The 23,355-nt window shown below is 39.7% G+C and overlaps 3 protein-coding genes across 8 annotated transcripts in view; all 3 read right to left on the bottom strand.

The window, feature by feature from the left end:
- RC3H2 (ring finger and CCCH-type domains 2) overlaps window positions 1-967 on the bottom strand; it is a 41,349-nt gene extending 40,382 nt beyond the window's left edge. For all 4 annotated transcript variants that reach the window (XM_070430731.1, XM_070430732.1, XM_070430733.1 and 1 more), the window contains exon 1: window positions 765-967. The gene's annotated coding sequence lies outside the window, so the exon portion shown is untranslated. The remainder of the gene's footprint in view (window positions 1-764) is intronic.
- Window positions 968-2,720: 1,753 nt separating this feature from the next.
- ZBTB6 (zinc finger and BTB domain containing 6) lies at window positions 2,721-23,338 on the bottom strand. Of its 2 annotated transcripts, XM_070430729.1 has the most exons (3): window positions 23,288-23,338; window positions 8,673-8,736; window positions 2,721-7,311 (listed from the first exon to the last, which is right to left on the bottom strand). In XM_070430729.1, exon 3 carries the CDS (start codon window positions 7,300-7,302, stop codon window positions 6,052-6,054), a length of 1,251 nt encoding a protein of 416 aa, XP_070286830.1. In that variant the 5' UTR covers window positions 7,303-7,311; window positions 8,673-8,736; window positions 23,288-23,338; the 3' UTR covers window positions 2,721-6,051. The 2 variants fall into 2 exon arrangements, with proteins under 2 accessions (XP_070286830.1, XP_070286831.1); XM_070430730.1 differs by lacking the exons at window positions 8,673-8,736; window positions 23,288-23,338 and adding an exon at window positions 8,159-8,526.
- On the bottom strand, window positions 9,775-23,341 carry ZBTB26 (zinc finger and BTB domain containing 26). Of its 2 annotated transcripts, none has more exons than XM_070430726.1 (2): window positions 23,288-23,341; window positions 9,775-14,027 (listed from the first exon to the last, which is right to left on the bottom strand). In XM_070430726.1, the coding sequence occupies exon 2, from the start codon at window positions 14,015-14,017 to the stop codon at window positions 12,692-12,694; it is 1,326 nt and encodes a 441-aa protein (XP_070286827.1). In that variant the 5' UTR covers window positions 14,018-14,027; window positions 23,288-23,341; the 3' UTR covers window positions 9,775-12,691. The 2 variants fall into 2 exon arrangements, with proteins under 2 accessions (XP_070286827.1, XP_070286829.1); XM_070430728.1 differs by lacking the exon at window positions 23,288-23,341 and adding an exon at window positions 22,695-22,860.
- Window positions 23,342-23,355: the final 14 nt, after the last annotated feature.

The following is a 23,355-nucleotide window of genomic DNA, read 5'->3' as shown; positions in this document are numbered from 1 at the left end:
ACTCTATTGTGACTCGAAAGAGGTAAATGACAGCTACCCTCATCTCCTTTCCGAAAGCTACGGACACAGAAAAGTAGCTCTGCATCTGAGAAACAAAGATGCTTTCTACCATTCTTCTAAGATGGTGGAAGAGTCTCCCCTTAAGAGGCTTCCCCAAGAAAGAAAAATGCAAGAGGGGAAGAAGCAAGCCGCAGCAGAATTCCCTGGCTCCGTGTCATGCCGGCGCCCCGTCACATGCACTGGGCGACCCCTCCGGGCCGGCCTTCTCCCTCCCGGGAGGGTGAGTCCTCCCAGGGCATTGTCTGTCCAGGGTCCCCGCTTACTACTCAGACCGCCGCCACCATCCCTGCGTTAGGATCTGGGGACGCCCCAGGGCGGAAAGCCGAAAAGCTAGGAGGGTACTTGGTTTCGAGAACCTCCTCCAACGCCCCTCTTACTAACTGGGGTGGAAAGGGAAGGGGAGCCTGGCCTTTGCTCGGGTGGATTGCTTAGGGGTCAGAGGCGGCCCCTCCGCAGGAGGCGAAGGGAGGTGGCCATTTGCGCCAGGCCTCGGCATTGAAAGAGCCCGACCAAGGCCGGGGGCCTCCTTGATCTCCGGACTCCCGGTTGGGGTGTCAGGTGCGGCCCTCAGTTCCCAACCCTCCGTGCACCGACAACGACAGGGCACAGGCCTCGGGCTAACATAGGTCTCCCGCCCGATCGATCGCCGGGGACCAGGGACCCGCACTGGGGCCCGAGCTGCATCGTGCCCGCCCCCGCCCTACCTGTGGGGGCCCGGGCGGGGTCGCTAAGGGCCGCTCCCGGGAGCCCCGCGGCGGCGCGGCTCGGCGACAGAGGCGCCTCGTCTCGCCGGGGCAGAGCTCGGCGGCGGCTTCACGACCTCAAACTCCATCGGGAGCTACAGGGACAGCCCCGTTGGCGGCGGCGAAGGCCGCGACGGGGCCTCCTCCTCCTCCCTCCACCTCCTCCTCCACCACCGCCTCTTCACCATGGAGGCGGACCTGGAGGGATCCAGACCTAACTCTCGCGAGAAGATACTCCCCACATCACGCGAGATCACGCAAAACCGGGAGTAGGGGCGGTGGAAGGAAAGCGTAGTAGCTCCAGCCACCTGGACCGCGCATTAGCTTCCCTCTGCTGGAGCCGAAGCACCCTCATCACGTGACATGGGAAAACTGGAATACGGTGGGAGGTGCTGTTAGGATGCCTAGGCAAGCCGAAGGGGTTTATGGGAAACTCCCAGCACATTCATCTGCTCCTAGAGCCAGCCTCTTGGACATTGGTTTGAGCCAGTGTCTGACTGCCCTCATGATATTCGTGAAAATCGTGATATTCATTTAACTTAATCTGATACATTTGTATTATAATCTTATCACTCTCCCACAATCAGATGCTGCCCCCATCCCTCAATCCCTCTAGGTGCCAACCGATCTCCCTGATTTAAAAAATGAAAGAAAAAGAGAGCATTTGTTTGGCAGGCAATAACGCACACCTCTTTATTAACGAGAAAATTGAGTTTCTCAGAAGCTGGCAGGCATCAAAATTCAAAGCACAAATTTTGGCACTAATAACTTCATAAATATTTGTTGCAGGATTTTTCACAGTAAACTGCAAGGTATAAATTATTCTGTTTTTATCTCGGAAGAAATAGGCTTGGAATTAATATTTATGGACAACTTACTATGTGCTAGGTCCTGTGTTAATAAAATTTTCATTTTTACTTTCATTTATATTTCATTTACTCATCAAAATAATCCTAAAAGGCAGATACTATGTATTCTGTTCCTGATGAGAAACTGAAAAACTCAGATTAAGAAAATGGCTATGAGTTGCAATTAAGCTCAAGGCACTTTCCAATATGAAACCAGATATCCAACAAAAGACTCTATGGAAGCAAACCCACCATGAATTAGAAGACATATGGAAAAAGTTTATAAACTATAATGAACTTAACAATAAATATGGTTATCACTGCCTGGAAGACCAAAAAAGTACCAATTTTTAAAAATTCAATGGTCACACCAAAGACTATTCTCCCATAAATCTTATCCTTTTCATACTCTTCTATTTATGAAATATATGCCAATCCTAGAGGTTCCCAACAATGGTTCATTTGGTTGTTTTCCATTCAACTAGATAGTGATGGGTGTGTGTGTGTACGCTTTCCATTTTACTGGATAGTTGTACATGATCTGATAAGATTTTTCAAAGGCGGCCTGACCACTCACTATATTTAAAATTACAATCAGAATTTCCCTTCCCTAGCACTCCCTGCTTTATTTTCTCCATTTCCAAAATCTGACATACATTAATTTTGTTCACAAATTTTGTCTCCCTTCACTAGAATTTAAGTTTCATGAGAGCAGGGATTTTTTAAAAATATATTTTATTGATTTTTTACAGAGGGGAAGAGAGAGGGATAGTTAGAAACATCGATGAGAGAGAAACATGGATCAGCTGCCTCCTGCACACTCCCCACTGGGTATGTGCCCGCAACCAAGGTACATGCCCTTGACCGGAATCGAACCTGGGACCCTTGGGTCCCCAGGCAGACGCTCTATCCACTGAGCCAAACCAGCCAGGGAGAGAGCAGGGATTTTTGTTGGTATACTTAACTTCTAGATATTGTAAGCACTCCGTAAATATTTGTTGAATGAATGATTAGCCAGGAGAAACAGTTTCCTTCTTCAAAATTCATAGATGTACACAAAACACAAAGCTCTCCATTCCCATCTCCAGTTTATTATTTCTTATGTAAACATATATGATAGTTACATCCAAGGAAAAAAAGAAAGGATTTTCTCTTACACCAAAGTAACAACTACCTTTCCAAGATCTTTTATTCAAAAATGCAGTAAATGAAGAGGCTTAAGACAAACATTTTGCATTTTCCCCATCATATAGAAAAACAAACAACTAAAAGTGAATGTTTAAATGAATAAATTCAACACTTAACTTTGTCATGCCTGCATTTTAAAAAAGATATCATTTTCCTGAAATTGTTTAAGCACATCATGCAAACAGACATTCACCTAGAAATGTTTTGAGATCACTCTGTGCTAAATGAACAGGAATAAATAAATAAATAACCATCACTTTCACAAAACACCCCTTCCCCACACGCAAAAAATCTCAAAGTGCTTACAAAAAATTTCACAAGAATCTTACAAGGCACACATAAAACTTAAACATAGTTCAACCGTAATTCTTTTTTAACATCAAAGATAGGCAATTCGTAAAAAAACAACAGCAAAAAAGTTTACTATTTGTTCACCCATCTTCATCCCTCCCCAACTAAATTTTACCATAAAAAGCAAAAATAAGTATTTCAAACACAAACTATTTCTGATAGAAAAATGTCTACAAATGGCCAATCATAGATCAAATGGGAAAGAAGATTAAGCACTGCACTATCATGTTCTCCAGTGGGAGAAAAACACTATTTGCTTTAGAAAAATTCTGTCTCCAATGGAGTGAGCAAATAGTGCAAAAAGACACCAAACTCTCTTTTGCTTTCCCCTCTTCTCTGTTCTTAGGAACAATGGAAGATTTAAATATAAAATCACAGCATTTTAGACTTGGAAATGATCTATAAATGATCAAGATCAAAGTTATTATTTTGCATATAAATTTAAGAGAAGCTCAAGAAGAGGTGACCTGTCCAATAATACTAAATGGTGACCTGAGGGGTCATGAAGTTGGCTTTCTTATCAAATATGAGAGCTAGATTCTTTAAAGTCTCTCTCAGAGTTAACATTCTATAGAAAATATATTTTTCACAAGTATCACAAAAAGGATAATTAACATTTATAACAATCAACATGTGATTCATCACAAAATTCTTATAAATGGTACAAAGTATATTACATATTAAAATATGGAAGGGCTTCAACTGATATTAGATATAGCAGAAATGCTACATAAAGCTGAGGTGAGTAGAAGAGGAATAGAACATCTTGAAAGTAAGACGCATCCAGTCAGGCTTCTTTACTAAAAGTGGCTCCTGTCTTTTAGAAGATATGACTTGCCCTGCAATATATTTTAATCTGTGTTATGACAACAAAGTTTTGTGTTAAATGTAGACAAGGCTATTGGAGAGCAATGGCTCATAACACAATCTGAAATATTACTGTAAGTAAAATAACCATATGGTCATGGTTTTGCTTTTGGCACATTTCTGGAAATATAGCATAAAACTCTAAAGATAGTTAAGCTTTTTGTCAACATATAGTAAATAAAAATTGCATTAATGTTAATGACTATTAATAATTAAGAGAACACTAATAGATTTCCATCTTTAAAGTGTTTATCTAGTGATAACAAGAAAATTAATATGTATGACAATTCAGAAAGAAAAGGGAATGGACTACTGACATACAAAATGGATGAATCTCAAAGGGCATGATGCTAGGTGAAAGAAGCATCTCAAAAGAGCTCATGCTGATTCCATTTATGACATTCCAGAAAAGGCAAGATATACTGATGAAGAACTATTGGCAGGGTTTAGAGTTAGGAGGAACTGCCTACAAAAGGGTAGCATAAAGGAGTTTAGCGGTGGTGATAGAATGTTCTGTATTTTGATTACCGAGGTGGTTGCATAAATCTATACATGTGTTAAGATTCATGAAACTGGCCCTGACCAGTTTGGGTCAGTGGCTAGAGCGTCGGCCTGTGGACTGAGGAGTCCCAGGTTCGGTTCCGGTCAAGGGCATGTACCTTGGTTGCGGGCACATCCCCAGTTGGGGGTGTGCAGGAGGCAGCTGATCGATGTTTCTCATGAATGTTTCTAACTCTCTATCCTTCCTCTCTGTAAAAAATCAATAAAATGTATTTTAAAAAAAAGATTCATGAAACTGTATACCAAAAACAAATCATTTAGCAGAGGGGATACTGTTCAAGAAAGGAAACGAGCAATGAGAAGGAGCTAGATATGGAAAGTGTTCCTCTGTCTGATGACCTCAGAGATGTCTGCTACAAGTGTTTTGAGCATACCATTCCTATTACCTAGATACAAAATTGACAAAGGTCAACTTTACTATGTTAACTAGAAGATAAAAGGGTAGCCAGCCGACATAGTTCAGTGGTTGAGTGTTGACCTATGAACCAGGAGGTCATGGTTCGATTTCCAGCCAGGGCACATGCCTGGGTTGCAGGCTTGATGCCCAGTATGGGATGTGCAGGAGGCAGCTGATCGATGACTCTTTCATCATTGGTGTTTTTCTCTCTCTCCCTCTCCATTCTTCTCTGAAATCAATAAAAATATATTTAACAACAACAACAAAAAAGGTGTAACAAATACCTTTGGTTAAGTTGGGATTTCTAAAAGTAATTTTTTAGAGCTTCAAGCCAATGGTATGTTTTTACTAGCCATAAAATTATTAGATGCCACTGCATTAAATAAAATCAAGACATTTGGGCCTAATGAATAATTTATAAAATATGTATACTAACAAACCATGGAAATAGTTTTAAGAAAGGTATAAGGAAATTCTGCTATTCCCAAGTGAATATGAATTATGTTCTTTTACATTTTATAACAACAGGTACCTTGGTGTTTAGTTTGCAATCCAAAAGCTGTAGGTTAAAAATTTATTAGTCCTATCTGATTTTAAAGTGACTAATAATGGGTAAGAGGGTGTTTTAAATTTTATCTTTCCATTATCTTAACTCATTAGTTATTACATGGCTAGGTTATTTTACACTTCCATCAACTACATAGATACTCAAAATCTGAATATGGAAATTCTGGTGGATCCACTGTCATTAGAATCAATAATATTTAAGAGAAGAACAGTATTTCTCTAGGTATACAACTGGGACTTATATAACACAAGATGTGAGATAGCATTCCATCAGCTTTATCATGTCTCCCACACTTTGGAACTCTTAGTATAAGTTCAGAAAGAATAATGTATAGGCAGACCAAAAATAAGATCCAAAGATGAGGAGGAAAACAATATTACAAATGTTGCATTTCTATAGAAAGACTTGCCTAACATAGGTTCCATAGCAAGGTGTGATTGTACTTATAATAGATTTTGTTTTTTGAGATCACGAATAGGTATTTTTTTCACCACTGCTCCGGCCATGCACAGAGGTCACATGCTTTTTCAGGGCAGATTTGTGCTTGAAATCCATGTCACAACACTGGCATTTGTATGGCCGATCCCCACTATGTATGTTCAAGTGGTCCTGCAACGTGCTTTTAGCGGTAAATGTCTTCAAGCACACGGTACACTGGAAGGGCCGTATGCCCATGTGCCCTCGAATGTGCCGGTTGAGATTTTTCTTCTGTGTAAATGTTTTCCCACACTGTAAGCACAAGAACAGTTTATGCATCTTAAGGTGGCGCAGATAATTTTCAACATGAAGAAATCCTCGTGGACACCTGGGGCACTGGTGCCTCAGTGAATAAATATCTTCCAGGTTCTGAATCTCATTTGCTGTTCCATGACTTCCTTCAGTATTCCCACAAAATGAGCCCTGATCTTGATTCCCAGGAACTTCTGCCACTCTGCTCTCAACCGTAGAATTGATCAGTGAATGCTGTGTTTCAGAGAAATACATGCTTGCTTTTGACGAGGTACAAGGCTGTGAAAACTGACCATTTTCTACACCATCGGTATTTATAGATTCCACACGGAGGATACAAATTTCATTGTCTTTAAAACCTATATCAACTGAAGACAACTCTGGTGACTTCATTTCCTGTCTCTCTGAAGTCAAGCTCTCTACTGTAGACTGCAACACATTGCTTTCCTCTTCTTTAACGTGGAAATCTATGTTTACAGGACTATCTTCTGAAATTTCGATGATCTCACAGTCTTTATCTGTAATTTCTTCCTCATTTTTAACATCTGGGTTAGAGGACTGACACAGGTCGGTATGTTGATTGTTGTTTTTCATAGAAAGGTCAATTTCCAGGTATCCTGACAAAGCTTCTGTACACTTTTCCACAATGTGAACCATCTGAAGGTAACTAGCAGCAGTCAAGTATTTCAAAAGCTCTTTCCTTTTCACTTCAAGTGCTCCAGTATAGCAAGAGAGCAACAATTTTCTGCCAACTTCTGCACTCTGCAAGATGGTAATTCTGACATGTTTTGACTGTGTGAGTAAAAACTGATCTCTCATGAAAGTGGAGCAAGCAGCTAATATCACCTTGTGCCCCTGGAACTCGGTGTCATTAATATAAATTGATACATCACAAAATAAATTCTGCTGTCTCAAGAGATTCATTTTCTGCAAGACTGCATCTCCTTGCTGTTCAAACTGGAAGTGCAGAACATCAGACTCCGCAGCCATGGTCAAAATCTAAGCAAAATATAATACAAACATTGCTGTAAGGATAAAGAATGCTTTCCTACACTGTGCTAGTAAAAACAAACAAAATTTTAAAGTCCCAAACCTGAATTGGGTAAAAGAATACTCACTCAAATTTTAATCTGGGTGCTAAGAATAAATTCCAGAAAATTTAACCTTAAAATCCAGAAAAATTAAGATGCATTTCTCTCTGATCTCGTAGCACATTTTTCATATTTTTGTTACAGCATTTATATTATATTGCAGTTAACAGATTCTATATTTTTCTCCTTGGCTAAATTTATGTGCCTTGTATAGTTAATGCTATTATTAAATGGCTGTAAATTTCCCAAATTAGAAACCTTAATGTAATCTCCAAACTTTAGACTCCCCATCACTACTGCAGGTCTTTATTCTGTTCACCTGGACCACTGCCATGTCTTCCAAAAGTTCTCCTTGATACCAGTCTCTTATATTCCAAACTACCCTACTGGGTGCCACCAAAATTGACATCTTTTATTTATTTTTTAAAAAAATATATTTTTATTGATTTCAGAAAGGAAGGGAGAGGGAAAGAAAGATAGAAACATCAGTGAGAAGAATCATCGATTGGATGCCTCCTGCGTGCCCCCTACTGGGGATCAAGCTTGCAACCCGGGCATGTGCCCTCGACCAGAATTGAACCTGGGACCCTTCAGTCCGCAGGGCAACGCGCCATCCACTGAGCAAAACTGGCTAGGGCAAATTGACATCTTTCAAAACTTTTCTTTTCCCCCCCTCTCTCCAGCTGTCCTCTACCTACGGGACAGCCTAACCTTCTTAGCAAATAAAAGCTCACTCATGATTTGGCCTTAAGTACCTTTATAGCTTTATCTTTTCTCTACTCTTTTTCATGGAAGTTTCTTTGATATTCAGATTTTCACCATTGCCCAGGCAAGAAGACCCCCGAATGCACCTTTGCACATGTTACGCTCCCGTTACTTTTTCCAGCTAGCGATTTAGCTCCTTTAAGGCCTAAATTAAGTAAGGCTTCCTAGACTCCTCCTGTCTCCCCCTTAAGAGTCGGTTGCTCCCAGAGCATCACGAAACAGCGCCTCGTTCAGCCGAGTTCCTGCAGCGAACGCCGGGACCGGCACAGAGCAGGAAGAGCTTAGGAAACGTCTGCGGAATTGAACCTGGGTCCCCAGTGGCCGGGAAGAGCCGCCAGCTTGCCACAGGTCTTCCTGAGCCAAGCCCAACAGGACCAAGGCCCTGTCGACCAGGCGGTTGCAGGACCAACCCAGCCACCGCCGGTTAGCACCCAGCTGCCCTCCTCCTCCTCCTCCTCCTCGTGGGGCTTCCCCACCCGTCGCGTCTCCCTGGCGCTCACTCACCCACTCGGAAAACCAGAACCGACGTTTCCGCAGCAAAGGACCCGGACCGGAAGGCGGACTTAGTCTGGAAGGAAATACATCCGGTGTCAACCACCTTGACCCCGCAGGGGGCGGGCTGAGCATACCGGAAGGACATTCTGAGACAGCCTCCCTTCCTCACTCCCCCACCCCTGCGGAATGACAGAAAGACGCCCAGTGCCGGCAAATCCCATTTCTCCTGTCCCTGATCAGTACGGGAGCCAATTCCCCTTCTGAGTTCTCCCCAACCTCCGAACCGCAGGAGGCTTGTGAAGTTGCGGTGCAGTGCGTCCATCAGAGTACCCTGCGCCGGGACCACAGGGAAGCCCTCGCGGATTATTATGGCCAGGTCCTCTCCTTTTACTGGGCCACCTGCAATTTAAAAGGTGACAGAGGAAGGAGAGGAGACTGCCATGGGTATCAGTATCCGAGATTGCCTAGCTAATGCCCCATCAGGATCTGGCCCCAACCTCTGGTTCTCTCTTCCTTTATCGCTTCCTTCTCACCTTCACCCCCCGCCCCGCCCCACGTTTTTGGGCAAAACCAAGCCTCTCATCTACTGTTTCCTCCCATATGCCCAATCCCTCCTCCCACTTACCATTCAAAATCCCATCATCCTTAAAGCCACCAGGAACGGCCCTGAATTCGCTGGCTCTTAGTTGGGAGCCTGTCAAGCCAACCCATTTGGCTGCCTTCATTATTGCAATTATCATTTCAGTATTGAAATCTGCATCCCATCTAAGCAGAGGTACTTGGGGCAGTGCCTTACCGATCTTTACATTCCCCAAGACTAGCACTCAGTAGGCATCCAAGTATTTGCCAAATGAAGGAATTTCTGAACCAGCTCTTAAAAGCAGTTGCTTTACCCCTTAGTCAACAGGCTCTCGTTTAAGTAACTGACCCTAGAAACAATTTCTGGTTAACTCATATTTGGTTCTGAAGCCAAGCTCAGCATATTTTATTAATATGTGTTTTAAAGAATAGGAATGAAGGAAGTATTCCTGTATTCAAGTTCAAGCAATTGAAAAGGAAAGGAGGGGGAGAAAAAATAAACTACTCACACCAGAGCTTTAATTGTCACACTTTTATTAAGGAAACTTCCCCATAATAAGTGAAGAGGTAGTTCATAGTATGTCTAACATACAACAGGTTTAAAACAGCTATTCACCAGCTGAAATAAAATGTTCTAGGTTGTTTTTTTAGGACAATATTTAAAAGTAGTGACACTGGTCACCTTCCACTTACAGATATTCTAAAAAAGAAACTAAAACAAATTAAAACCACATCTGATTTACCTCAGAGCTGCTTCGGTTTGGAGTTTGTCTTTAAAATTAAATAATAAATAAATAACTGTGATACAGTATCTTTTTTAAACCAACTATGGTAAAGAGTGTTCTCCCCTTTTTAGTTTTCCTGGGGATCCATAAAATACAAATGCTGAATAACTAAGGTTTTTAAAAATCTTCCTCTATAAAACTTACTTGATATCAATAATTTGCCCACTTTGCAATACAATCTAAGAAACATGTATAAACAAAGGAGGAGAAAAGTAAAATCCCACCAAAATTAAGAAAATGTCTCACAGAAACAGAACACCGCCCCAGCCAAGAGGTTTGCAGTACAAAAGGTGAGAACTATAGCTTTACAGAAACAAAACCATCTAGATGCTGACTTTAAGTGATCAAAAAAAGCAAGGCAGTTTCCTTTATTACTCTTAGTTTAAAATCAAATTGCTATCTTAGCTCCCTAAGACTACACGAAACTGTAAGATCTGTGAGAGCAGGGATCATTGCAATCTTACCTTCATATCCTCATCATTTAGCATAGTGCCTGGCAACAGTAGGTGCTCAATAAATGCTTCTTGAATGACTAGATGAACCCAGCAACAGTCTCCAACCAAAGAGAGCAATCTATTTTGAACCCATGACTGTTAGTCTTCAAACCAGTAACAAAAACAGGACATGAATATAAACAAAGGAAGCACACCAACATGAAATTTCCATGCCAAAATGATGTTCAAAGGAAATAGTGACTTGTTGGTTAACATGGTAATGTCACACTGTTGCAGAGAACTGGTACTCTGTCTGGGTCATATAAAAACTGGAATGCTTGGCAGCATCATTAGACCATATAATGAGTGACCTTAGGCATAAGATACCTATTAGTCTTATCACTCAATTTTATTCTCATTTTAAATCTTTTAACAAAAGGTAGAAATAATACCTCAAGTCAGATTCACATGTAAATGTATCAAATTATAACAACTTTAAGAATTAACTGACTACTCAAGTTAAACCTAATTTTTGGTTTATCGGTATATGCACTCTCATAGCTCAAACATGAGAACAAAATCCTGATGGAAATTAAATAAATACTGTTTCCAGACAAAATCAGTTTCACATTTAGATCCTTCTCACATTTATTCTTATTTGTCCTTTCCCTCCCTAATACCCAGAAAATCAGTCACTTGCTTGGGAAGAATGTAATATTTATTCTAACTAAAAAATAACAAAAATATATCCTTCTGTGATATTTTGTTTGCAAAATCCAGGCTGTCTTAGAAAGCCAATAGGGATTCACAAAGGTGAGCTTTTTGCTAATGTATTCTTGATTATGTACTAGATCTTTTTAAGCCAAGGGGTAGCGAGAAAAAATGAGGAGACATTAGCTCATATTTAGTCACTTATCTTATTTGGCCAACCTTGGCCAGGCCACCTCTTTGGGCTATTAATACCCCAACTTAAAAAAAAAAAAAAAAGAGAGGTGGAGTAAATTATCTCTTAAGACTCTCTAAGGACTCTAACACTTCTATTACCTATGTCTAACTCATGGGTCAGAAACTAATAAGACTCAAAATTTTATTTCTGAACTACAACACACAGTTGTTCTGTTTTACCATACTTGGAAGATCAACTTTGTATTAGCGATCTATCAAACATAGCAAGGTGGGGCTATAGGAATATCTGAATGCAAAAGCCTGGTTGCTCATTCCACGACCCATTTTTTTCATCCATTTTAGAAATTAAGGTACATGAGAAAATGAGAATTCAGAGACTCTTAGAATACACTGAACAAAACTCTGAAGCCCAAACACCTTTCTGATGGCTAAACACCTCTCTGATAGCTAACCTCTAAAGCAGAGTCCAAAGACTGACTCCTAAATAGCTTCTTTTTAGAGAGACTATTATACTTTAGCACATTTTAAGTACACTTGGAGCATCTTGACTTAAAAAGCATCAACAAATAAGTTACACATGAATAAGCGTTTGGCTTCTTTTGAGGAAGACGTCTCACGTTAAATTGTTGTACAAATGTACTTCTATTCTTTGTTGATTATGCTCCTCATGGTGATACCTAACTATGCCTGCAGGTGTTGCCGGAAAGATTGTACTCTGGTCTATGTGAGCAATTCAGTGACATAAAGTTGGGGGCCATAATGCTGTTGAAAAGAGTGCTGAACAACTTAAAATACTTCTTTATAGCCAGTTCCAAGAAAAGTACAAATGGTAGGGAGTCATTCATTCATAGATGAATTATAAGTAGGCAACCAGAAGTTCTATCACATATTCAGGCCAATAGCAATATCACTTTATATCTTAGCCTATTTTCTGCCAAAGAAAAATATTATTCACTTCTCTTAGCATAGCATCCATTAGTGGATTGCAGGTGATGTTATTAACTTGGTGCCTTCCGAATGTGTCCAGTGAAAAGCCTAAAATGTGTCAGTCTAAAACATAAGTCAATGTTAGGTAGACAAATGGAATAGTCCTTGGGAAAGGAAGACAGGCATCACAAGATAATTCAAAACAGAAAATGGGAGAGGGCAAAAGGAAGGCAAGACCACTCCAAGTGGTAAGTTGCCTGGTCTGTTAGTACTTTGATTCATTCTACAACCTGCACAGAGGCTTTGGAGAAGTCAAGCTAGCAAAATCGCTTCTAAAAACACTCAAGACTATTGCCACGTTTTCAGTCACTTCTAGTTTTGAGCATAAAGCCCCTACTCAGTTCACACAAGTACTATCATTTCTTAGGTTCAAGACAGCTTGGGCCAGTTTACCTGCATCCAGGACCTGTGTTGCATCAGGCTGTGGCTGACACCCTTTAGAGTCTGTAACTGTGGTACATGCAAAAGAATCAAAATCCACTGTGAGGTCTTGCACATTTCTCTCATTGGCATTATCAAAGCTGTTTTTGCCATGCAGCTGTTTAAGGTGTTTCCTCAAAACTGGCTTATGTGCAAAAACCATGTCACAATAGTTACACTTATGGGGCTTATCTCCACTGTGAAGGTTAAGATGATCCTGTAAGGAACACTTCTGAGAAAAGGTTTTCCCACAGATCTTACACTGGAAAGGTTTAATGCCGGCATGCACACGCATGTGTCGATGAAGGTTGCCTTTCTGAGTAAAAGTCTTGCCGCAGAGTAGACACATAAAGAGTTTGTGCATTTTTAAATGGTTGGCGTAGTTCTCCAGGTGACGGAACACCCTGGTACACTTTGGGCATTGATGATGCCACTGTAGGCCTTTGTCTACACCTCGAATATTAGGCCCAAAGACATCTTTTGAGGCCAAGACGATGTTATCACTGCCTGTGTAAGAGAGGGCATAATTGTGGAGATGGTTTTGTTCTATTTCACTTACTCTGTTTTCCACAGTTGAATTTATCAGGGAGTGCTGGGGCTCTGATGAATGTAAAGCAGTGGGTTCAGAAGAAATAAACTGGTTCTGATCTTTTTTACTTCTAACCTCTGATACATCCCCAATAGATTCTACCTTAACAATCTGAATATCACTGTCCTCCATATCCATACTGTCTTCAGATGGATGAATACAAGGTGAGTCCTGCTTTGGGGAGCCTCTGGCATCTCCCTGCTGTTCTTTTGACTGGGGAGAAGCACTCTGCGGTTCACATCCCTCTTTACTATCCAGTGGTTGTTTTGGCTTTATAAACTTCCACAAGGCCTGTGTGCACCGTTCTACAATGTGGCTCATCTGAAGAAAACTCGCAGCAGTCAAGTAATTTACCAGTTCCATCTCAGGGAATTCCAGCACACCACTATAACAGGATAAGAGCAATTGTCTCCCCACTTCGGAACTCTGCAATATGGAGATTTTCACCTCTCTGGAATCATTCAGTAAAAACTGGTCTCTTAAGAAGGGGGAACCTGCAGCAAACACAATTTTATGCCCCTGTACCTCAATATCATCTATGAGAACTGTAACATCACAAAATTTATTCTCTTCTCTTAATTTGTTCATTTTTTGTAACATTGAATCTCCATAATTTTCAAACTTGAAGTGAAGGAGATCTGATCTTTCAGACATTTTGGCAGACCTAAAGAACAGAAATGTAAAAAGGATGAATTTAAGAAAATTCAAACAATGAAGAAACCTGAATTTTCTTTCCAAAACCAAATTTGTGTTATCATATCTGTTGGTATGTATCCAAATGAAATTTGCCATGAAAGAGGAAACAGTATAACAGCTTTCAAAGGCTGTTGAAAATTACTCCTTGTCAACATCAAGTGTCAACTGCACCTAAGGAGTGGACTTGTATCAGTATAAATAGCTTGGCATTCATTCAACTTTTAAAGATACAGGAACAGTACTTGAGTTACTCCATGAGCATTTTTTTTCTTCACAAATGAGAATCCTTTCAGGTTTCAAAAAGAAACTAAAACATCCCAACAAGTAATAATGACATAACTATTTTCTTTTGCATGACACTGTGAACCTACTTCTTCAAAGACAAAACACTGATCTTTTGCTTTGTATTTTAAAGAACTGCAATGACATTGCTTGCCCCATTCCTGGGTAAACCGTCTTCTATTTAAAAGGATGTGTATTTATTCATACAAGTATTTCTACAATAAAATGAAAGTTACAGACCTAAAGGGATAATGTATATCCTGTGCATTGGACAAATCTAATTCTCTCTTGAGAAACATTTCTTGATATAGAAAGCAAATAAAATATTTGATATAGAAAAAACATAAACCACTTGGTGAGAATCAGAGTAAGAGTAAATATATAATTAATTTTTACTAGATTCTGGTCTTTCTTCTTTGCCCAACTTTATACATCATTATTCATCAACTGGACAACTGGAACAGACTCACACATGTTCCTTGGCTTCCTGGTTCTATTCCTTTTAATCCAACTCCTACATCACCACATGAAATCTTTAGAAAATACAAATCTGATTATATTCAACCCCTACCTAAAGTCCTGTGATTGCCCATTGTCTTGTGGATAAAGACTAACCTCTTAATAATAATTAAGATAAACATTGGCATAACACATTCAACTATGGAGAAGGTGTCTTTGCCAAAATTCTCTGCATATTTGTCCCTTTATAGAAAAAATAAATATGGAAGAAGTCCCCATATTCTGATTCCATACTCTCCAAATAATTTTCTGGTAACTTGGCTTCCTGTGTGTATCTCTAAAAGGAAGGATGAATTAGCTATGCCATCAGCCATTGTAAAAATAATAAACTGGCATTCTCTGCCTATATACCAGTCTCCAGTGAGATCAGTAGAATATCAGCTATACCTTGGGAAATAGCTCTATAATTTCAGTCCATCAAGAAATTCACCTTGAATTTTGAGCATTCATCAACTCTGTAGTTGAGCATTATAAGACAACCAGCTGCTCTTGGCCACATCTGGATCCTAAAGCCCAATCTTTATAATTTTACCTTCTATAACACTGACCTGCAAAGGTTCATAGAACACCAGCTCCTGAAGGCAGAGTCTAAGTCTTTTTAAAAAAATATATTTTATTGATTTATTTTTTATTTTTTTACAGAGAGGAAGGGAGAGGGATAGTTAGAAACATCAATGAGAGAGAAACATCGATCAGCTGCCTCCTGCACACCCCCTACTGGGGATGTGCCCGCAACCAAGGTACATGCCCTTGACCGGAATCGAACCTGGGACCCTTCAGTCCGCAGGCTGACGCTCTATCCACTGAGCCAAACCGGTTAGGGTTTAAGTCTTATATTGCTCAGTGCCTGGTGCATGATGGCATTCTACTGACTCCAAGCCTTAGCACAGTTATTTCTTTAGTCTAGAACACTGCTCCTAGCCAATTCTGACTTTATTTCCTCTGAGAGGCCCTTCCCTGACCCTTTAGACCAATGGTTCTCAACCTTCCTAATGCCGCGACCCTTTAATATAGTTCCTCATGTTGTGGTGACCCCAACCATAAAATTATTTTCGTTGCTACTTCATAACTAATTTTGCTACTGTTATGAATTGTAATGTAAATATACGATATGCAGGATGTATTTTCATTGTTACAAACTGAACATAATTAAAGCATAGTGATTAATCACAAAACAATATGTAATTATATGTGTTTTCCGATGGTCTTAGGCGACCCCTGTGAAAGGGTCGTTCGACCCCCAGGTTGAGAACCGCTGCTTTAGACTAACAGTTTTCTCTACGGAACCCATTGCTTGGTACTTCTATCATAACACTAAAAATCATTTGTTAAATACTTGTTCCTTCCCCTCCAAACTGCAAGCTTCATGGCATTAAACAGAAACCTCTCCATCCTATTCAACAGGCTAATGTTGGGAATATCCATCTTCTAAAGCCAACCACTTTTTCCTTTCGCTTCAAATTATACTTATTGCAGCCACAATACTGGTCAAACCCTCCTCTGTTCAAACTGGTGTCTTCTCCTGCCACCTAATACTGTACTAAACACACAGCAGTGCTCAGTTTGTGTTTGTTAAAACTACAGGATTTGTTTGGCAGTGGTAAGAAGGAAGAATTGCTGTTAGGAAGACCAGCTCAGCATCTGCAGAAGCATTACAGGTCTGAGGCCATGGAGCTTAGGAAGGAATGAAAATGGGAATACAGAGCAAAGGAAAACAACAAAAGATATTTCATAGAACTTGGTAATTTACTGGATACAGAGAATGAAAAAAAAGGAATTTGTAAAGGGTCTAAACCAGGGGTGGGCAAACTTTTTGACTTGAGGGCCACAATGGGTTCTTAAACTGGACCGGAGGGCCGGAACAAAAGCATGGATGGAGTGTTTGTGTGAACTAATATAAATTCAAAGTAAACATCATTACATAAAAGGGTATGGTCTTTTATTTTTTAGTTTTATTCATTTCAAACGGGCCGGATCCGGCCCGCGGGCCGTAGTTTGCCCACGGCTGGTCTAAACTCTAAGCGTACAAGTTCAGCTAAATGAAATTGTCATTGAAAGAAAGGTGATATTTAGGAGGGAGAACTGGTATGGTACAGGTATATTGACAAAAATAAGATGTAAAGAAGCAAATGTTGCATCAGAGAAAATATGGTGAATATCAGATAAAAAGGAATAAATCTAGAAGATACAGAAAACCTATCAGTAAAGAAACAGCAAAACTGTATTATCACTGGTCAGTGTTAGCAAATACAGTAGCTTAATATATTCATTCTGGAAAGAGTGAATGTCCCAATTGAAAAACAGAATTTTAAAAATGGCTATTGTTTCAAGTAACCAAACAAAAGGGGTATTCATTTTTAGAGTTTAGCTTGTCCTTAATCTACCCTCTGGTCAGTATTTTCCCACTCACACCCCAAAATGAGCATTAACGGCTTCCATCTGTAGTGTGACAGGACTCACAATACTTCATTGTTCCTTGGAGCTCCAAAGATGAGGAGCTGGAAGTTCCCTTTACTTACTCCTATCCATCAGTCTCAATAAACTTACCAGGAGGAACAGCCAAAGAGGTATTCAGGAAAGTGCTCGCATTGAATAAAAAAGACATTTTATTCTGTTTAAGAAGTTTTCAATAATATGTGTTTCCCTTTGATAAACTCTTATTTCCAGGCCACAGTTTATCCCTTAATTGTTTCCTGTCACTAGTTTCTCTTTCCAATAGATTGTTAATTATTTGAGGGCAAAGAGCAATTGCTACTTTTTACACAGATCATTCAACAAAACACAGCAGAATAAACTCTTATTATTCTGCTGTGTTCCCTATGAAATTATTATTGAGTGCCCTGGGGAAAATTTCTTATGAGGGTTTATTTCCAAAATACTTTTGATAATATAAAACTAAATTTTAAAAAAGCCTTTTTTTAACGTTTTAAAAATGACAAAATGAAAGGAAATAATTGTGTTTCTTATAAACTGGCTTAATTTTATTTAAGAATTAAGAATGAAAGGAATGGTAGTTAATCTTTACTGAAACCTTGCTAATTTTACAGAAACCTTGCTATGTACCAGGTATTGGCTAAGTGCTTTACCAATATCGACCCATTTAATCCTCAAAATCCCTGTAAGGTAGGTATTATTATTTCCCCCACTTTACATATGAGGAAACTCAAGCTTGGAGAACATAAATAACTTCCTCAACTTAAGAGAGGTAGAAAGTGTTAAATATTAGAGTGGAACTTGTGCCCAAGCTTCGTGATGCCAAAATGTGTCCAACAACTAGGCTAGCTGAAGTTTTATAGGGATAATGTTAACTGTGGGACTGTTCAAATTTCCCTCCTCATATCCATTCAGCTGGATGCTTATGATTTATATGCTTTTGTGTATTTACTTCAATAAAAGGCTTATGTTTAAAAACAAAAAGTACAACTTAAAGTCAAATCTGTGTCAATTCTAGAGGACCTTAATATTAATAGAGATTTATGTATTAGTCTTATCCCTGATTGCATTTTATACCCTTACCCTTGTTTTATCTTGCTTTCTCACCTATTTTAACTGTTATTTTTCCATCTTTTGTGTATTTATCTTTTTAGACTGAAACAATTCAATTTGCAAATAAAACAGAGAATAAAAATTACAAATATATTGGGTTTACAGAGTCCCCAACTGTAGTTAACATTTTAGTAATTATTCATACTTTTCATAAAAACCACTCATATAATTCTAGATTATGGCAGAGCTTCTAGTAACTGGAAGAAGTAACTGAGCAGGTAGAATTGGTCACCACATCCTGTTGATTCTTTCCTCAGAATGATTTCAAAATTCTCTCTATTCTTTTTTAAAATATATTTTTATTGATTTCAGATAGGAAGGGAGAGTGAGATACATAAATGATGAGAGAGAATCATTAATTAGCTGCCTCCTAGCCACCCCCAACTGGGGATGGAGCCCACAACCTGGGCATCAGACTTGACCGGGAATCGAACCATGATCTCCTGGTGGTTTATAGGTTGATGTTCAACCACTGAGCAACACCAGCTGGGCGCTCGCGCACTCTCTCTCTCTCTCTCTCTCTCTCTCTCTCTCTCTTATTATTGCCATAGTTCTGGTCCTAATCATCTGTTGCTTAGATTACTTCAATTAAATCCGAATCCGCCGTTTCCATTAGCAAGTTTTGAATGACCTATTTCTCAAATATCAATGTAATTCTCACTTAAGATCACTTTCTCTTTGTTTATATTTACATAATTTTTCCATAATTATGTCCATGTAACAAATGTGTCAACTGGTTTGAAAATTTCCCTTTGTTCAAACGTGTAACCAAAAAGGATCAGTGAATACGTATTCCAGGTTAGACAACGTTCACTGGTATGCTCTGAGCAGTGAGAAAATACCCAGGTTTCTTATGTCAAAATGCCTCTAATAATTACTGATAAGGAAAACTTTTCTATCTGAACAATAATCTCCCAAGCTGTATGTCAGTCTGTTTCCTCATCTACCTCATAAAACTGTCTTTATATTTCAACTTAGCACTCACAACTATTTGGAAATCTTTCTTTATCTCACTAACATCATATGCCATTTTTTAAAGATGTTGTAATATACTACAGCCTTTCTCTCTATAAACCTCAATCCTTTTCTTCTTTTGGGTAACTGTCAGAACACTACATTCTCCAAGTTTTCACACTTTTGTGTGTTTTCCCCCTTATTATTCTACATAACATATACAGAAAGACATCATTTCTGGAAAAATTTTGAACATTATAGATAAAGCCAAAGTCCCCTTTCCCAACTACCTTTCACTCAGTACTCAGCTTGTTCTAAGTTTGGTCTTTAATGACTCTCCCTCTCCCCATTTAACTTTTTTATTTGGTTTATTTTAAAGAGAGGAAGGGAGGGAGAGACTTGTTGTTCCACTTATTTATGTGTTCATTGGTTGATTGTTCTATGTGCCCTGACCTGACCAGAGATGGAACCCACAACCTTGGCGTTCCATGACGCTCTAACCAACTAAGCTACCTGGCTAGGACCCCTTCCTCATTTTAAAAACACTTCTGTATGCCTATCCACAGAAAATATAAAATTATGTTATTAGACATAAACTATACATATTGTTTGCAACTTTCTTTTCTCATTTATTGTTTTTGAACCTATATATGATGAATAATTATAGACCTAGTTCATTCTTTTAAAACTGTTGTATAGAAGTAGGTAAGTTACTTAACTACTGGCCTCAGTTTTCCACCAGTCTTTTGCAAGTATGCACAAAAGTATAACAGTACATATAACCTTCACAACTTAGTCCTTGATTTTTTTCTGTGTTTTGTTTTTTCCAAGGCTTACTTCCTCAGAAAGTCTGTCTGGTTTCTCAATGTTTTATTACATTTCCTATTTTAAAAATTCCTAAATCCTCACCCTCAAGGCCAACCTTAACCAAACTTAATGCCAGTTGAAAGTACTCAAAATACTTGCCTTAGGCTATTACTGTATTGCTTGAAATACATGATGTCTAAACTATTGCATTATCTTAAAAGTTAATTAGTCAAAAATAAGAATTTATGGAGAATGGCTCTAAGAAAAGTAGATGTGGAGGCAAAGAAACCTGTTAGTATGCTATTACTCAAGCAGATCAAGATAGAAATGATGAGGACTGAACAGAGACAGTAATAGTATGGATGGAGAGAAGAAACAGAATTGAAAGTTTTTCCAAACAATCAACTGATGAACTTGGTGACCAAGGGGATGAACAAGAAAGGAAAGGTCAAGATGACACCAAGATATTTGGCTAGAGTGACTGGATGTCTTTAAGAGTGCCATTCAATAAGCTAGGAAATACTGGAGGGGATGATCATGGGTCTGGTCTTAAACTGTTTAGTCAGAGGAGCCGGCATGGCATCAAGGGGAAGATCCATTAGCTAGTTCAGTGGTCGGCAAACTGCGGCTCGCGAACCACATGCGGCTCTTTGGCCCCTTGAGTGTGGCTCTTCCTAAGCCTTAGGAGTACCCTAATTAAGTTAATAACAATGTACCTACCTATATAGTTTAAGTTTAAAAAATTTGGCTCTCAAAAGAAATTTCAGTCGTTGTACTGTTGATATTTGGCTCTGTTGACTAATGAGTTTGCCGACCACTGAGCTAGTTGGATATGAGTCTGAAGTTGAAGAGGAGACTAGATTATAGATAGTAAGTGATAGATGAAAGTGTGATATAAATTGACCTAATTCTGAAAGAAATGGACCTAAAATGGCACAGACTGAAAGAAGATCTAAGACAGGAGGAAATAAATAAAAAAGAAATACATAACAAATATAAAACTGTTACTTACCTTCTTCTCAATCTGGATCACTTTCCAAGCCTCTCCATTTTTTACCAATGAGCTTACCTTTGCTTAAAATTTCCCCAGTCCTTTGACTCCCATATTTAGTCACTGCTTACTTTAGTAGTATAAAACCATGGATTCTGGAGCCATATTTCCTAGGATCAAAACCCTGCTCAACCACTTAATAGCTGTGTGACCTTGGGCAAGTTATTTAACCACTTCTGTGCTTCCATATACCCAATGTCAAATAGTAATATTACTTCATAGAGTTGTTATGGGAAATTAAATTCATTTTAAAGTAAATTAAATTTAAAGATTAAGTTCATTTAAAAAACAAAAAGCTTAGAACAATACCTGGAATGAGCTCTATAAGCATTCCTTAGGTAAATAAACAAATAAAGCCTGTAAATTTTCTCTGGGAAAGCCTTCATATGTGGCCTTTTCTCATTCTCATTTAACAACCAGTTGAGAACTCCATTATTTCATATATCATCACCTCATCACTCTGCTAAAATTGCTTTTTGAAGGATCACTAATGATTTCTTAATACAAAAAATTCAATCTTTTTTCCCCCTCATTCCCCAAATGCTCTGCATGAATTGTTCCAGTGGCTTCCTTCTCAATATTCTCTTTTCTTGATTTCTGGGTCTTTTTGGTTGTAAGAACTTTATATTCTTATGCTTTATCCCCTAAGTCTGCTTCTGCTGCTACACCAACTATTATTTCATAATGCAACCATTCCCCAAATTATTCCCTTCAATATCAATAATATCTTCCTGTTGGCAACTATTCCCATAGCTTCCACCTCTATGCAGATGACTCAAACCTTTACCTCTAGCCACAATATTTAGGCTAAGCTGCAGATTTGCACTTCAACTATACACTGGAAAGTTCCATTAGACCTTTAATGCAACATATCAAAAAAATAAATTTGTAATCTACACTAAGCTTATGGCTTTATTGCTGACAATGGCATCAATGTTCTTCAAATACCAAAAGCCTAAAACCTGGGAATCAGCTTGGGTACCTCTTCCACCCTCAAAAGCCAATTTATTAGGGAGTCTTCACACCATTCACTATAGCACACTTGCTTGCTTTCCAGAAATACCTTCATAACTCGATTTCAGGACTTCAATACTGCTTACTAAGCTGATGTCATTACTCCTTAAAACACACACACACACAAACCTCCAATAAGTATAATTAGATTTTAGCTACAGAGTTCTGAATCAGTCTATAGAAATTTCTATTCTATAGACTGACCTCCAGAATAATATGGCTTTCTATAGTGCAACTTTGTATCATTCTCCTCCTTAAAATTCTGAAGACTATCCACCTCCTTTAGGATTGAATCTTTCACTATCTGGACCTTGGTCTACTTTCCCAATCTCACATCTTATCTACACACAAGGACGCCCCCCCCACTTCCACCCCCCAGTTTCCTCCTCTTCCCACACAAGTTATGCTCAGTCATCCTTTCAAAGCATTGCAACTGTTTCTTCTGCCTGAAAAGCGCTTCACCTGATGTTCAAGAAGTATAATTCAGAAGTCACTTTCTCTCTTCAGCCTTCCCAGCAGCTGCCCCTTGAGCAGTTCACACATGTATGACTCATACATACTCGATTGTAGGAGCACTTATTTGTTTATATCTGGCTCCCAAACTTGACTATAAAAACGGGAACGGTATCTTACGAATCCCCAGTGCCTGGCACAGCGCCAGTCATAGAAAAGGTGCTGCAGCCAGAAGCTGATGCGCAGGAAACCCCGGCAGAAGGATAACCTCATAGTGCTTCCCGCGGGCTGGCACCAAGGCCTTGCCAAAGCCTCCGCTCTGGCTCTTCCTACAAGAAACCAGAGTCAGGCGTCCGAGCCGACTGCTGGGACCTCGGCCGGGGTCGCAGGAGGAGGTCCCGGGAGCATCCTTAAAAACTCCGGAGGAGGGAAGGGAAAGGGGCGGGGCGCAGCGTGGGCTGGGCCAAGGGCTCCTTAAGTCCCCCCGGGCCTAGGCCAGCCCCTCGGCCCCCATCACGTCCTGGCCCATCGAGGGCCCCAAGGGGCTCCATCCTGAGAGACCCCGTACCCCTGCCCGGTTCTGTGGCCGCCTCCGCACTTACAGACCCAGGGGAAGGCCACGGTCCGTATCCGGCACCACCAGGAGCTCCGGCCCCTCGGGGCTCCGGAA

The sequence above is a fragment of the Myotis yumanensis genome, unplaced genomic scaffold, assembly GCF_028538775.1.
Source record: "Myotis yumanensis isolate MYYU_CA2020_CCGP unplaced genomic scaffold, mMyoYum1.0.hap1 SCAF_12, whole genome shotgun sequence".
Lineage (NCBI taxonomy): Eukaryota > Metazoa > Chordata > Mammalia > Chiroptera > Vespertilionidae > Myotis > Myotis yumanensis.
This window is presented reverse-complemented; position numbering and strand designations above follow the sequence as displayed.